The sequence below is a fragment of the Nomia melanderi genome, chromosome 12, assembly GCF_051020985.1.
Source record: "Nomia melanderi isolate GNS246 chromosome 12, iyNomMela1, whole genome shotgun sequence".
NCBI lineage: Eukaryota > Metazoa > Arthropoda > Insecta > Hymenoptera > Halictidae > Nomia > Nomia melanderi.
This window is the reverse complement of record NC_135010.1, coordinates 1,824,105-1,839,516: the sequence shown is the minus strand read 5'-3', so window position 1 is coordinate 1,839,516 and position 15,412 is coordinate 1,824,105. Positions and strand designations below refer to the sequence as shown.

Here is a 15,412-nt window from a genome sequence, read left to right as displayed (position 1 = left end):
TACAATAAAAATAAAATATGTTAAATAATATTATATATTATTCGATGTTGTTCCTTTACTTTTCAACACATTTAGTTTATTGTTATCCAAGTTTCTTTATGCCCACAGAAAAAGATATTTTTTGCTATGAATTACGCATACATGGTTTTCTTTAGTTCTTCATAACACTTACTTAACTATTTTTTAATTTCTCAATCCGTTTATAGGCACTCTTTTGCAGAAAAACGCTGTGTGTATGCTGTTCTGTATTATCACAGATGGATGCGATGAGTCTTGAAAGGATTTCAATTCTAAATACATCTTCAAACCATAAAAGACGAATAATTGGACGTTGTTCTACGTTAGTACGAACGTAGAGTCAAGTGATCAATGTTAACGTTACCATAAATGAAAGAAAACTAACTTGACCTGCTTTAACTTGCAGTTCTACGATAGAAAAAGGCAACTAATGTTGGTGTGCAAGCAATTAATAATATGGCCAATACAAAAAAAATGCGAATATAATTATTGTTGTTTTTTCAGGAAATAAATTGTGGGATAGGGATATCACTCGCTAGAGTTTAGATTCTTTTGTTTCTTTTTTATACAGAAGCTCTTATGTTTTTCTTTTCGAGTTTTACTAAAAACGGGTCATCCCACGATGCAAATTGTATTAAGTGTAAAACTAATTATACAGAATAAAAAAATATTAATTTGTGGAGTAACTCATTTCATTCTATAACCTTTTTTATGAAATTTTAAAACATGTTATTAAATGTAAGGAAATATAGTCAGTGTATTGATATTTTGGGAAGACTCCATATGATAGCAATACAGAATTTCTTTATAATTTGCATATCTTGTCGAGGATTGATATTTGAGTGTGATTCAATAGCAAGATAAATAATTATTAAGACATACAAGGAAAAAACTGAAGTGATACGAATGAGTAATGGAACTTAAATATTGCATCAGATAAAATGTTTAAAGATACTCACGAACTTCATATACAAGACATATACATTAAAATATAATGTAAATATATTGTAAAATTTTCATTTTCGTAAAGTGTACAAATTTTTGAATTATATATTTATATTATTCAAGTTGCTCCATATTTATGATTGTCATAAATCATGACATCTCCAATGTGATTGAAAATGGCAGGAAACAACGAAATATAAATGTTACTTATACTAAAATATACATAACCCTACTGTTTTCTAACTTCTTAATTATCTATTAATTCACTTATCTAAAAAAAGTCGCATTTTAAAACTAAACATTATGAAATCTCATAAAATTTCTATTCCCCCTATGTTTACCTGTAGGTCTTGAAATAAAGCAATTGAAACTCACAATCAAAAATACACGTAATTATAGCAATAATTCATTTATCCTAGTAAACAATCCCACATTCCCTATTAGATAAATAAAACTAATAACGACAAAATCCCTTCAATACAATTTGCTCAATCTCTGTGGAGAGCAATCTGAAAATTCAGTGGTTGCTGAACGAACACATGCTCTAGTTTCCAGCATATACCTCGAAAGATCCCAGAGCGTTCAACAGGTCTGTAATTGTCCTAATGAGACCAATGAGGGCCGCGAGCAATGTTGCTCTCTCTCTTTCTTCCTCTCACTATCATTCCTTCTCCCTCTTTCTCTTTCTGGCTGCAACCTCCTCTCTTTCTCACTCTCTCTCTCTCTCTGTCTATCTCTCTCTCTTTTTCTCGGTCCCTCCCTTAAGCCCACAATTATTGTTTCGTCTCTTATGTTCTCTAAAAGCCTTCTTCGGTTGTTTGCTCTTGACTCCTACTTCCTGGCACTTGCATCGTCCACGGAGGGGTTACGGGGTTATTAGGCACGATATGTTATTACGCCGGTCCATGGTAGCCGCGTGCCGGCAAGAGGAGTGGAATGACTTCGTGGAAGGGAGTGAGGGAAGAAGGAGACTGTGCGTACGCTCCCGGCGAAAAGGGGGTGTTGTCTCATCAGTATCGTAGAGAACACGTTCGGTGACACCAGCAGTTCCTTGCCAACTGTTTCTCAACCCTTACAAGATTAGATTATTTCATTCGAATTGAACCGATCGTGATCCGTGCGAACGATACATCGATCACAACTGGACACCAGACGCATTGAAGTCTCCGAGTGACCGGCCAGAATGTCGTCTCGAATAGAGTGTATACTGGTGATCTTTGGTTTGGTCCTTCTTGCACAGTCAGGTGAGTTAATGTTTGACACATTCAGGGGATAGGATATGTTTATATATATTTAGTCGCAGACCGTAATAATAAGATTGTTTGCGAAAATAATGTTGAAGTAGATTCTGTTCTTACGTATCTAGTTTTCTGACTTTAGCTGCAAATTGCAAGTAAATAAATAATTTGTAACTAATTTGCTTATTAACGTTGGTTTATTGTAATGTTGTAAATTACCCGTGTACCGCCGATGATACGTACTAGAGTGAACTTGTTAATGCACATTTTTTTCCTACATTGTGTTTGAAGTGTAAAAATACATATTTTGTTAGTTACAAATGTATTGCGGTTTAACTGTTTTATATTAAAGGGGGCCTTCGGTTTTAAGTATTACAGTTTGAGAAAAATAATATTTCCAAGAGAAACAGGTACTTTCTGTACTATGTTATTGTGTGAAATAAGTGTCTTCGCTTTGTTGTGATTAGAGACGTTTTGTATTAGAAAAAAGTGAAAAGTAAAGTATCATATGATACAGTGAAAAAATTAAAGGATACGTGTTAATTTTATATTTTGTTAATAACTTAGAAAAGAAACAAAAAATAGTTTATATTATGTTAACCTGTTTGAATATATAAAATATACAAAATTTGTTAGAAATATTAACCTTTGGGTGCGAATTTAATTTTTCAGATTGATTTTTCATAAAAGTGTTTATCGTAACTATAAATTAATTATATCAACGTTTACGAATCTCTATAAAATATTATTAGAAGTTGGTTTTATAGTAAATTCGAGTATAGATAAATATGTTGTTAAAAACAATTGTGCACATTTCGCAGTTATTTGTAAAATAGTCATGATTAATTGTTTGTGAAATCACGGGTAGAAAATGTTAAGTAAATTTTTATTTAAACCATCATCTTGGACGTTACCATTTCTATTGTCTTACTTGCTTCAGTCATTACCCTTTTAGTGCAGGTTTTGTTATCTCGTTATGCGGAGGTTCATTGTTACCACCTGAATTATCAAACCTATTGAATTAACTAACCATTGTTGTAGTTCAATTTGCTGCTCTTTCTGATGTAAAAAATGACTCCAATATTCCTGGTGCAACAATAAATGTGCATTAATTATAATAATTTATAATAAAACTATACATGTGTAATCAACGATATTTACTTATAATAGCTAAACATTTAGAAACCAAAAGAGAAAAAAGTATTCATTATATTTTACTTAAGAATAAAGAAATAATTATTTAACGATAATTGTATCTACCAAATTTTATAGTACTCTAAATAAATAATCCGTAACACACACTACTTAGGCGTGGGTATAACGTAATCAGTTACGTAATCGTTCCATATCCGCGGGTTTCCTTGATGCACGCCAGGAAAGAAAATGAGTAATCCTTACAGAAAGAATTGTGGTTGTACGCAGTTTTTACATTCTGGAATGTTACTGAACTGGTTCTCGAAGAAAAGTTGATACAAATGGGATCGGAAGTATGATTGATATTTCGTTTTTATTAGAGATGATTCAACATTTTCCGTTTGATTGATCTTATTGAAATATAAACCTTCACGGAGAAACGTACAAAGTTGCAATAGAAAACGAATTTGTTTGTATTATTTTGCCTTGTGGTGAGTTGTAGAAAAAAGGAAAATATTTCGTTAACCCCTTGGCCTATGATTTCTTCCTCAATTCTGATCGATACGGCTATTTTGTCATTAATAATTTATTGAAAAAGAGAAAAATTCAAAGCATATGTTATGCCTATATTTCCTGTTAAGTATAATAGTTGATTACAGAGGTATAATATTTACTTTGAATTCGAATGAACTGAGTAATATACATATTTGTTGAATCATGATGAAACTCTTCCCCACGAGTCTCACCCGTTGTTGTAGGACAAGGGGTTAAACATTTTGCCTTATACCAAGTTTCTGATAATTGCGAATGTTCTGTATGCATGAGTATTTCCAATATAACAACAATTACTAAATAAGAAAACACTATAAAACAAAGAAAATGCTTCAAAAATATAAATTATGTGTTATCCTTAAGGACCCGCAATTTTAACACTAGGTTTACGGACATTTATTGTATAATTTATTCTATTGGTCTTAAAAAATTGATGTTCGTTCATTTAGATTTTGCAAATTAAAGATTTAGAGATAGATAATTATGATATTGATATTGCACCAGTCAAAATCCGCTGAAACGTTTACTAAATAATGTTTATAAACTTCAATACGCGTCGAATTAACGTGTTCCGTAAACCTATTGTAGTATTAAAGAAACAAAAAACTCTCCCTGCACGATAATAGTATCAAAGTATAAGTAATTTCAATTAATTACTCAAGTGTAAGTAATGTATTAACTATAAAAAAAGTGGATAATTTTAAAGCCACCTAATCCCGAAGTGTTAATACATATGTTTTACATCCTTCTTAATTTATTGTAATGTGTTTCATAGGTTCCGCTTTGCGATGTTGGGTTTGTTCTTCGAGCTCAAATGCTCTATGCGGAGACCCAATGAACGTCACAGATCATCAGGCGACATTCCACGCAAAACGCTGCGAAGAAAGTATGCCTTATGACTCGTCCAAACCGATATGCCGCAAAATCGTGAAAAAAGGTAATAATACTTAGAAAACTTCTATAAATATGTTGCTTTTTAAATTTTATTTTTCTCTTTTAATGTAGTTTATTGTGCATGTTGTCCATATAAAAAACAATAATTTTTTTATAGAACACAATTTTGTACTATGTATGTAGTAATTGAAAAACTATATTATTCAATAAAAAAAGAAACCATTTAACGTTCCATTTAACCATGTTTTTAACGTTCTGTAAATATACTAGTAAGTATGAAAATGTCCAGCAAACCAAGTTTGTTGCATGAAAGTACTATATTCTGTGCAACTGACTGAATAGAGTTAAAATAAATAGAGTTAAAGTAAATTATTTTGTTTTCCCTTATAGTTAGTAGAACACGACTACTTAAAAGAATTGGATTTTATACAATTTATTAATATACTATTTTATATTTATTCTGACAGTAAAAATTTTTAGATAATACAGATAATATAATATATTGTGTAAGTCAATTTAGGTAATAAATTCTGATTAAAGGCAACTTATAAGAAGAATGTATTTAAAACCTTTTTGAAAGCATAGATTGTGCAGAATGTCGTCAAAAATTTTTCTGAATTGTTTTTCTGAATTATTGCATTAAATAATGCATACAAGGTTTCGAAGTTTCAAATACTTCTCAAATCAATATGTCGTAAGGTGACATCTGCAATTTGATTTGATTTAAGGCAACTGTGAGAAAATAGAAGCGAAATAATTTTGGAAAGTTAAGAGGTACTTTTTTCCACTTATATATGCAGATGTTAAAAAAGATAATTGAAATATTTATTTAAAAAATGAATTTAGATTGATAAGTTGGCTGTCATCACATTAGTCGCGACTGCTTGAAGGTGTCACAACGCAGACAGAGCGCGATGCACTGCGGATGTCCATTTTATGTTAATTTTAAGTCTAAATGTCTTTCAAGCGGATTTGGACATCTTAATGGGTCAAATGTGTTAAGATTTATTGTGTGACGCGTTGTTACGACGAATCGTAGTGGTTGGTGGAAACGACACGTCATACATTACTTTACACATGGAAGTTTCATTTATGCTGAATGAGACATAATAGTAAACAATTTACACAAGAAATTAATCATCTTAATACAGTTTGTATTTACTTAAAATCTGTAAATAAATTGCTGCACAGTATACAAATTTTTAAAAAATCCGTAGATCACAAATTTGAAAAATAATTTAATTTCACTGTATTTTTAGTTTGCTAAAGTTTTTTATTCATGTTTATGGATTAGCAATTTTAAGAAAAGCGAACAACAATTGTATTATACATGATGTACTTTTAGTAAATGAAATATTCTGATGAAAGCCGACACGGTTTAGTTTGCGAATTATTGAGGGAAATTTTATCGAACTCTAAAGTCAACTTAAGTTCTGTTAACCTTACAGTCTGGAAAGGGTTAAATGCGTTTAATATGCAATGCTCAAATGGTTTTACACATTATATTTTAATTTATTAGATGCAAAAGTTTAAATAAATGTTAAAATTGTGATAGCATAAAATAATAGCGATATTTTTTGCTGAAATGTATTACAATTTGCTTAAATACATCACAAATGTGTGAGGCATAGTTAAAAACTACTTATCAATTTAATTAGCATAATTCTAAAGTTTTTCTTTATATAAGCATCATAACTAATGCTGATTCAACTTTATAACCTCATAACACAAAAGTCAATTAACAATTGTACAAAAAGTACTTATTCCCTGAAAACTGGTTTACAATCATAATAGTAATGAAGGTAATATAGCTGTATATAATAAGGTAACTTATAGACATTCAGATTTACAATATTATAACACTGTTCAATAATTAAAAATATAATGAAACAATGAAAACAACACATTTTCTAATACAAAGAAAGCAAAAATTATTCTTCTTATCCTAATTATTCAATTGAGGGATTCCATTAATCCTTTGCAGTTCGAGATGCAGTTAGAATAGAATGTCTGTGGTTGCTATTACAACACTGTCAGTTAGTGCGTAATAAAAAAAAATGTCAAAAGAAATATTATTGGCTTTGGTTAAGCCTCAGTTATTCCATTTACAGCTTTGTTGTTATGCTTGCAAGAGCCACGATACTTCCATATGAGCAATGTTCTTAAGTCCGATGACGCATTTGAACGTCGCATGGAATCGTAATATTATCCGGCGATCATCGTCTTCAACTTGCTCGTCAGAGCATGCCGCGTTGTGTCCGTGACTCACAACTCACAACACAACACGTGCTGCCATGCCATAATTGCGATAATTGTGAGTAACCAAGGCCGAAACCACACCCGCAATAGGGAAAAATCACTCGTCGGTGCGGAATCATGAATATTGAGGTTAATCGCGTTAACGTGACTGCAATTTTGGAATTAATGACGCACATACATGTACAACTGGCACAGGATTATCTAAATTTACATAGAACGAACTATAATAGCTCGACAACACAAAGAAGGTCTTCCTGTTATGTCTTAATTCATTTGTTTTTATAATTAGCATCGCATAGTATCTCGAATAGACACATTTATGACAGTCTCTCATGTTAGCATCTGATTACTTTATTAATCAGGTTGCAACTGCGATTTTTCATGGGAACTTCGAAAACATCATTCAATGGTATGAATGAGAAAATTAAATTTAATAAAATATTTAGACTGAGAGTGCATTCTTCTAAAGATAGGAAAAGCATAAAAAATTCTTTTAGACAAAACATTTCAAAAGCTGGCATTTTATTTAAACTTTTGATATTTTTCAAGTCCGACAGAATGCTATAATTACTTTATTGGAAATAGTTTTTTGAAAATGGAGGTAACCACTTACATTAATATATTGTACATAAAAATTGGTATTATGGTGTTACTTTCATGAAGTGGGATATAATTTAAAAATACGATAATTTCCACAGAAAAAAAAGTAGAAAAATCGCCGTAGAAAAATAAAATGACACTATACCATAAAACAGTTCTACAAATTACAAAATTTTTAGGACACTATTTTTATTATACTTGTTATGCACAGTACAGATAGGCATGCCAAAACTTACAATACTGTGAGTGTTTTCAACAAATGAAGATACATTGTAAGATACAATATAAAACAATTTTCGATATGAATATTTATTGACCGAGTACGTATTTTCCAAACGAAGTATTTTTGATAAACTACTTTCATGCAATCTCCGTGCCTTCATTATAAACTCGTCAGAAGCGTGTTGATCATAATACATTATCACTAGGAAGAGAAAGTTGTAATGAAGATAAATGTGCAAAACGACATTATAATGATCATTTTCTAGTATTATATGTTGATACATAACAAAGTGAATGTGTATATTATTGGCTCCTAATATAAACATATTCGTATATATTCAACACTCTTTTTGTGTTATTATGTAGTTTCATAAAGTAGTCAAATAATAAGGCTGAATTTCAATTGACTAGAAGTGGTTCCTTATTCATTATAGTTCTGTAGATTCGCAATAAGACATAATTACATTTTGAGAAGTAGAACATGCTTATATTTGCATCCAAACATATTTATGTTACAACCAAGGATTGACATGGTTCCGAAACTCTTTGAAACTGTTATGTATTGGTTTCGGCTAAAACAGTTATGAAGAACCAAAATAAGCCATAACTGTCATACGGTATATCGGTTCTGAGCTGTATCAGTTTCGGTTCCGGTCTTGAAACAGTTCTAACACTGTTATTTTTCGGTTTTTGAAACTGTTATGAAGAACCGAAACAAGGAACCGAAGAATAATAGTTATAGTATCGTTTTCAAAACCGACATAATATCGAACCGAAACTAATATAGCTCAGAACCCATATACCAAATAACAATTACGCCTTATTTCGGTTGTTTATAACTGTTTTAGTCGGAACCGTTATCATAGCTGTTTTCAATCTCTGGTTACAACTGAATATTTCATTAGAGAAAACACTCCCCCTGGTTATTAGTACTAATAGTAATAGTCGATAATACCAACTTACAATTAGCATCATAAATAAGCAGGTACTACGCTATATAATATTCACATTGTTTCCCGATAGCGTTCTGGAATTTGCAAATGATCATTTCGACATGCATTGTACATTATTAATCGTGGTACAAAGGAACCCACTTTTATTCGCATGTACACACAAAGAGACATAATTACTTCCGGAGATACTGAGTGCAGTTTGAATCACACAGGTTACACAACCTGTTGCGTTAAATCGTTCAAACAATACTCTATTGCGGTACAAATAAGAAACATTTCACATGGCTGCAGTCGATTCTATATTAAAAACTGGAAATTGTAAATATTGTCTGATAGAGTCATATTACTGATGCTCCGTAGAAAATTGAACGGGACACAAAGATCACCAATTTTCTTAGAATATTATAATTAGAAATTGATATTGTCACCATTATTAACCCTTTGCTCTATGATTTATTTCTCAACTGTGATCGATGTAACTGCTTTGCCATTAATAATTCATTAAAAAAAAGGAAAAACTTCTAGGCAAATTGTATATTCACGTTTGCTATTGTTGGAAAGCGTGATCGCTACGCCCTGATTTAGGCTGCCAATCGTGTGGCGGAGAACGTTGGCGTAAAACGAGTACTGTGCGTTCACATTGCGCTTACATTAATAAAACAATCAAACAGCTATGAAGAATAATAATTGATAACGGAAGAATAATATTTAATTTAAATTCACAAGAATCTAGTAACGCAGGGTGTTGCATAATTGGTGGTACAAGCAAGCGAGAGGTGACTCTACGTGAAAAACCGAATCGAAAATGTAGAATAAAATGTTTTCACATGAAATTTTGTTTTCGAGGAAAATAAGTTTGAAAATTTGTCGAGTTCGCGTGCATTTGATCCAGTTTCACCTTTACGAATTTTACTATCTTACTCTCCCTAGTAGGAGAGTATTTTTGTGCTTCTTGTAATGCTTATAAACATTGTCAACGTGAAGATATATCTTCCATCGGTTCTGCTTTCTTCTTATGTTTATGAGATGGAGCTTTTACTTTCCGAAATACTATGAATATGGTCGAGAAATAAGACGCTTTTTAAACGATATTAAATTTAATTCTAAAACCGCAAAGTATTCAATTTACACTTGTTAAATTCTGTTTAATCTTCACGAGTGTGAAGCGTCATTATAAAGCAAGGGGTCAATATAGTTAGCAAATACAGTAAACAATTTCATAGTGAAATTTTAAAAATATATGAGACGAATTTTCGACTTATAATAATACTTATTTTATATTTATTCAAAATTATTGAATATATAATATTTCCTAGAGTCGTATGGAAATATTCTCTTTTTCTCTTCATAGAAAAATAACGAACAAAATAGAATCTCGGTTATGATTATTTGTAATTATACTTTGTTTTATACGTGGATCTCGAATACATTTCATTGTGAGAAGGTCGCAAGGTAAACACGTAATTGCAAATTGTGTTTGATGATTAGCAATTCTAGGCATGACTTTTTGAAAACTGAGGAAATTAATCCTCTGCAGACAATGGTTTTCCACTGAAGTGGTCGACAATATGGGCTTCTTATAACCGGGCCTGATTTTTCGTTGTTGTAAGCTCTGTAAATCTGAAGAAATTCGAAGATACTTATCATAATACCTAATTTAATATACAATTGTATAAAAACAATTAAAGGTTCATAACTTTGTAATAACATGATATTAAAAAAAGTTATTGTATAGTTACTCATAAGGCTTATGAAAAAAATATGCAGAAATTTGCCATCCTTTAAAAAAGTGTAATTTTCAACGTACTAAACGTTACTATGAATTTACACTCGTATTCTAAATAGAAAGATCCACTAGTATACGTTGTTGATACAAAATCAACTATGTAAAACGTATCATTACAACATTACTGAAAATATCAATGCAGAGCCAGCAAATCAACATCATTAGTAGAGCAGATATTTCTGCAAAGGCTAACTATTATTTCTCAAATACAGGAACTTATTTCACTTAATTTAAGAAGTAAACTTAAATGAAACTATAAATAAAGAAAGAGAGATTAAAAGTGCAAATTTTTAACGTTTCAAACAATAAATTTTAACTTTCAAAAAAGCTATTATATTATGTACTAGATGCACTTACATTAACACTAAACTACCAAGCAATTAACCAGTTAGATAGTCTCCGTCAGATAATCCTCGCGGGACGAACACTTTAACGACGTGGATAATACGTAAATAACTGTCAAATTATATGATATTGGGCATGTTACACTTGAATAATCTTCCTTGTAAGTACACATACACTTGACAATTTTTTTATTCTAATTTTTTCGGAAAGAAGATCTCAAATGAGAAATTATATACATATTTTCAAATAAAAATTTATTAAGCCAACAAGATTGCATGTATAATCCACAAAACAAGAAAAATATTAATGTAATTTTTGAGTTTGTCTGATCTGACCGTGTTAAAATGAAATGCAAGTGCGTGTAAATGGAAGTCGTTCTGCTCTCCTTCGACCGTGTAAAACCGAATTCGTGCAATTCGAATACCGTGTAAATCGAGGGTTAAGTGTATATTGTTTTCTCATACAGAAAATTCTCTACAAACCTTAACTGTCGACTACAGAACTAGGTTATCAGTTAACACTATTATCCTGAAGAAAAAGATGATTGAAAACTGAAGTCTGAAATATTTAGATATAATCAACAAATCACATAATAAGGGTCTTCTGTTGCTCATGTGCTGAAGTGTTACATTTTAAGAATTAGAACAAGCTTACAAATCTAAAGTAAAATAAACCTGATGCATGCATTTTTCATAGACTGATGATTTCCTTTTTTCTGTAGAAAATGGTGAACGAGTGGTGATACGTCAGTGTTCAACCCCGAACGTCGACGAGGCGGATATCACCGACGGTCCCTGCAGTGCAATGGCGATTTCAGGTCCAAATGTGATCGAATCTTGCCACATTTGCAGCACCGACCTCTGCAATTCTGCGACGAGTGCATCGATTCTGCAATCTCTTTACGTGATCGCCCTAGCATTTGTGGGCTATCATTTCTTCCAATCAAAATATAACTTTATTTAACGTTGCGGAAGTTTTATGGTACAAATAACAATTGAAAACAAGGAAAAGAATAAATCATTCGGAAAATTAGGAGAAAACATGTCACATCGGATAAGTTTAACATGAAAACTACCAGACGGGTCAAAATGGCCCATTCCTAATTTGTTCATTTTGCAATTATAAAAAAGGCAACAGATGTTTTTCTGAGAAATTGTTAAAGAAATTTTTTGAGCAATACGCGAATTGAATTATAAACCAATTAAAATTTCAATATATGCACTTTTGGAGTTTTTATAGAGGAATTTCAAAAAGTTGATTTAACTGCTCGCTAGTTTTAGTGTTAAATTGAATCAATGTCGCGTGTATCGTAACCTTTCCACGGTTTCTTCTTGTCGATATTCGCGGTGGGGACGTGTTGTATTAATAAAATGGTTGTATACGGTCAGGACGAACTCGTTAGCGTTTTATAGTTAGATACCTCGTTAGCTGCGTATCAGATATTCGACGTAAACGCGTCAACGTAGCCGCGCTAACCATACGCTAAACGCTTTACTTAAATTAATCGTTCGCGTAACGATCTACCTACAATATTTCCGTGGTAAAGAAGTTACGTTCAAACGAGGCCATTATTTTTGTACCATACGTGTACATAGGGTTGATGTCAGCGACGCGGTTCTATAATAAAGAGAAACAGTTTATTTGGGGCACGTTTTCGCAATCGCGTCCTCGCGTCACGGTTTACGAAAAGTTTGATCGAGTAACTAACAAGCGTGTGACACGTTCACGCTGGTAAAATAATAAATTTAAATTTGTGAAATGAATTTGATGCATGCATTGTTCATAGACTTATGATTTTCTTTTCTTGCCGTATAAAATGGCGAACGAGTGGTGATACGAACCACTGGTGGTATACAGCTACATAATTTATAACATTAAAGTAAATCACAACGTTAATAATTAAATTATTTACCAAATTATTTACATTTACCCACTGTTAGCAACTGGAGTTAGAAAACTAGAGACGTAACAAAAGAATGCACTTCAATATTATTTATTTAAGTGTTATTATTATTATTATTATGATCAATGGTTAAACATATTGAACATATCCTAGCGTGAATGCGTTAATACCGCACGCTGTTAGAAGTAGATAGAGCTCCTTTCTTTTATTTTAATGTTCTGTTTAATCGTCGCTTTCTCTTTCTTCGACTTTTGAATCTTCGGTTAGGCACTATAGTCACTGACAAAACTTGTGAAACAAAATAATTTTTAAGGTGTCATGTTTGTTGTACTCATAAATTATTTGTGTAAATTGATTTTGTACATTGTTTGAATTTTTTAAAGTTTAGATATGTTAATTCTAGAAGATTAATTTAAACATTAATTTTAATAACCTTTTTCACTCTATAGTCTCCATTACAACATTATTTATAGCATTAAATATTTTAACAAACAAGGTTGAAAAAAACTATCTTAAGATTATTGCATTTGCTACGGATGCAAATTTTCTCTTAAGAAGCAAAATGGAAAATCTAAGAAATGTTGTAATATAATATTTGTTAGTTTTCACAAAGGGTACTATAAAAATAGCTTGGTGTTACTGGTACCTTTAAAAATCGGTTGGAGTCGTAAGGGTTAAATTAAAAGAAATGCACTTGTCTAAGCTTAATTCACTGGTTTTGTAAGTTTTGTCGGTGGTCGTGTATCTTGAATCACTTTAAAGAAAGCAAAAGCAAGCGGAAAAAATAGCTTATCAGGTATCCGTCCAAAGCTTAGAATATGAAATTTTTCTTTTACTTCACGGCCAGCGACAGTCTGTAGTCCGTCGAGTAGCGTTTTGTTATACGTTGTCGAAGTACAACGAAATAAATGGATAATTTAAAATGTTCGTAGATTAAGTTTGTTTGCGTACAAAATTGCTTTGTTGCTGTTTTCTTTCCTTCGGCGTAATGTACACTCTTAGCTGTATGTATTTTGTAAAATGTATTGACTTATTGCATATCTGAATTAAAATGTTTCTCTTCATATTCTGTCGATTTTCACGTATTATTTTCCCAACCTGACTAATTTTTCGAGGAATATTTTAAATGTTGTATTGGCAGAGTTAATTTTGAAAGTCAAAATAAAATGAAAATTAAGAGTTATCAAATTATTGAGGAATTTTAATTTTTAATGATTTGGAGGGGAAGTTGGAACCGGAATTTCATCGTTCTTGATAATTATCTTATTCTGGCATATAGTTTCATTCCTTAAAACATCCATTACATTTATTCAGACACTTGGTTTTTGTGAAAATCAATTTTAAAAGTTCATCAAACAAGTAATCATGCAATTCAGTTTTTATTTCTTTACTATTTTTTATGACACATCTACTTCTATCAAGGTGAGTTAATAATGTTTTTAATGAATAAGAAATTATTAATAGTAGATACCACAGGAAAAACGTTATTAATATTAAACAGTTAATTTACTGCTATAGCATCGTGTCTTATAAATATATTTATTTAGCAAAATATGCACTGTTTATATAGAAGTAGGAAGAAAGAAAAATATTTAAATGTCAACATTTTATTATTCGAGATTTCATACTTATTTAATTACAATTACACGTAAAATATAAAGTTCGCATGACTTTAGAATTAACGAACTGCTCTCAAACACTGAAGCTATGTACTCACTTAAGATTTTATCTCATGCTAAATACATTTGTTAAAAAAATTTTATAAATTATTTTCTCTTTGAAACATACTCCAAGAAATCTTTTAATTTAATTACATTAGTCTAAAAGTTCTATAATTTTTCATGCATAAATCTTTAAAGATATTTCTTCTCATTTGCACGTATAACTTATTAACTTTAAAGGGTAATAAAAATTACTGGTGTCTCCACCAATTAACCTTCACTACGTTTCACTTTCTCTGCGTATAGGTTGCTGACTATTCAAAAGGGTATGAAATAATAAATGTAAACTACAAAAAATTTAATTTTCCGGAAATTTCGACGAGAAAAGGAATGACAGAGGAATATTGGAAACATATATAACAAACGCTCTTAGAATTTAGATATATTTTCAACAACAATTATTATTAGAGAAGTTTTGTATTTGTATTCTGATATTATTTTCTTTTAACTGTACAGCATGCAGTATTAGATTGCTTTAAAAAAGGAATTGAAACAATACAATATAAAACAGCAAAATTTTTAATATTAAAAATAAAAAATCCTAAATTGAGAACAAATGAAATAATATTTTCTTCCTTTAAAATTTATGCACTGTTTAAATAACAGTCTGTATTAATACTTTGTAAATTAAAACTGGATTAAAAGTAATATTTAACTGAAATAGAAATTTTTGCATAACTAGATTGTAATATATGTATTAATAACGTGTAAATAATTAGTATTCAGTTAATAACGTACCTTTTCAATGAAGAAACAACAGTTCACTTTTGGTTTCAATTGATCCAACAATGCATGAAAATTAAGTAAGGTTTTAAAAAATGATATTCAAAGTAAATCGTATA

At 30.8% G+C, this 15,412-nt stretch overlaps 1 protein-coding gene across 1 annotated transcript; it reads left to right on the top strand.

Moving 5' to 3' along the window:
* Positions 1 to 1,879: 1,879 nt before the first annotated feature.
* LOC116426245 (uncharacterized) lies at positions 1,880 to 13,915 on the top strand. Its single transcript, XM_031974932.2, has 3 exons — positions 1,880 to 2,207; positions 4,663 to 4,824; positions 11,668 to 13,915. The coding sequence occupies exons 1-3, from the start codon at positions 2,147 to 2,149 to the stop codon at positions 11,907 to 11,909; spliced, it is 465 nt and encodes a 154-aa protein (XP_031830792.1). The 5' UTR covers positions 1,880 to 2,146; the 3' UTR covers positions 11,910 to 13,915.
* Positions 13,916 to 15,412: the final 1,497 nt, after the last annotated feature.

Bases quoted from the DNA above. Each gene is read 5' to 3' on its own strand.
- LOC116426245 (XM_031974932.2), top strand. From the start codon at position 2,147: ATGTCGTCTCGAATAGAGTGTATACTGGTGATCTTTGGTTTGGTCCTT. The intron at 2,208-4,662 runs GTGAGTTAATGT...TGTGTTTCATAG, and splicing joins GGTCCTTCTTGCACAGTCAG to GTTCCGCTTTGCGATGTTGG. The intron at 4,825-11,667 runs GTAATAATACTT...TTTTTTCTGTAG, and splicing joins CCGCAAAATCGTGAAAAAAG to AAAATGGTGAACGAGTGGTG.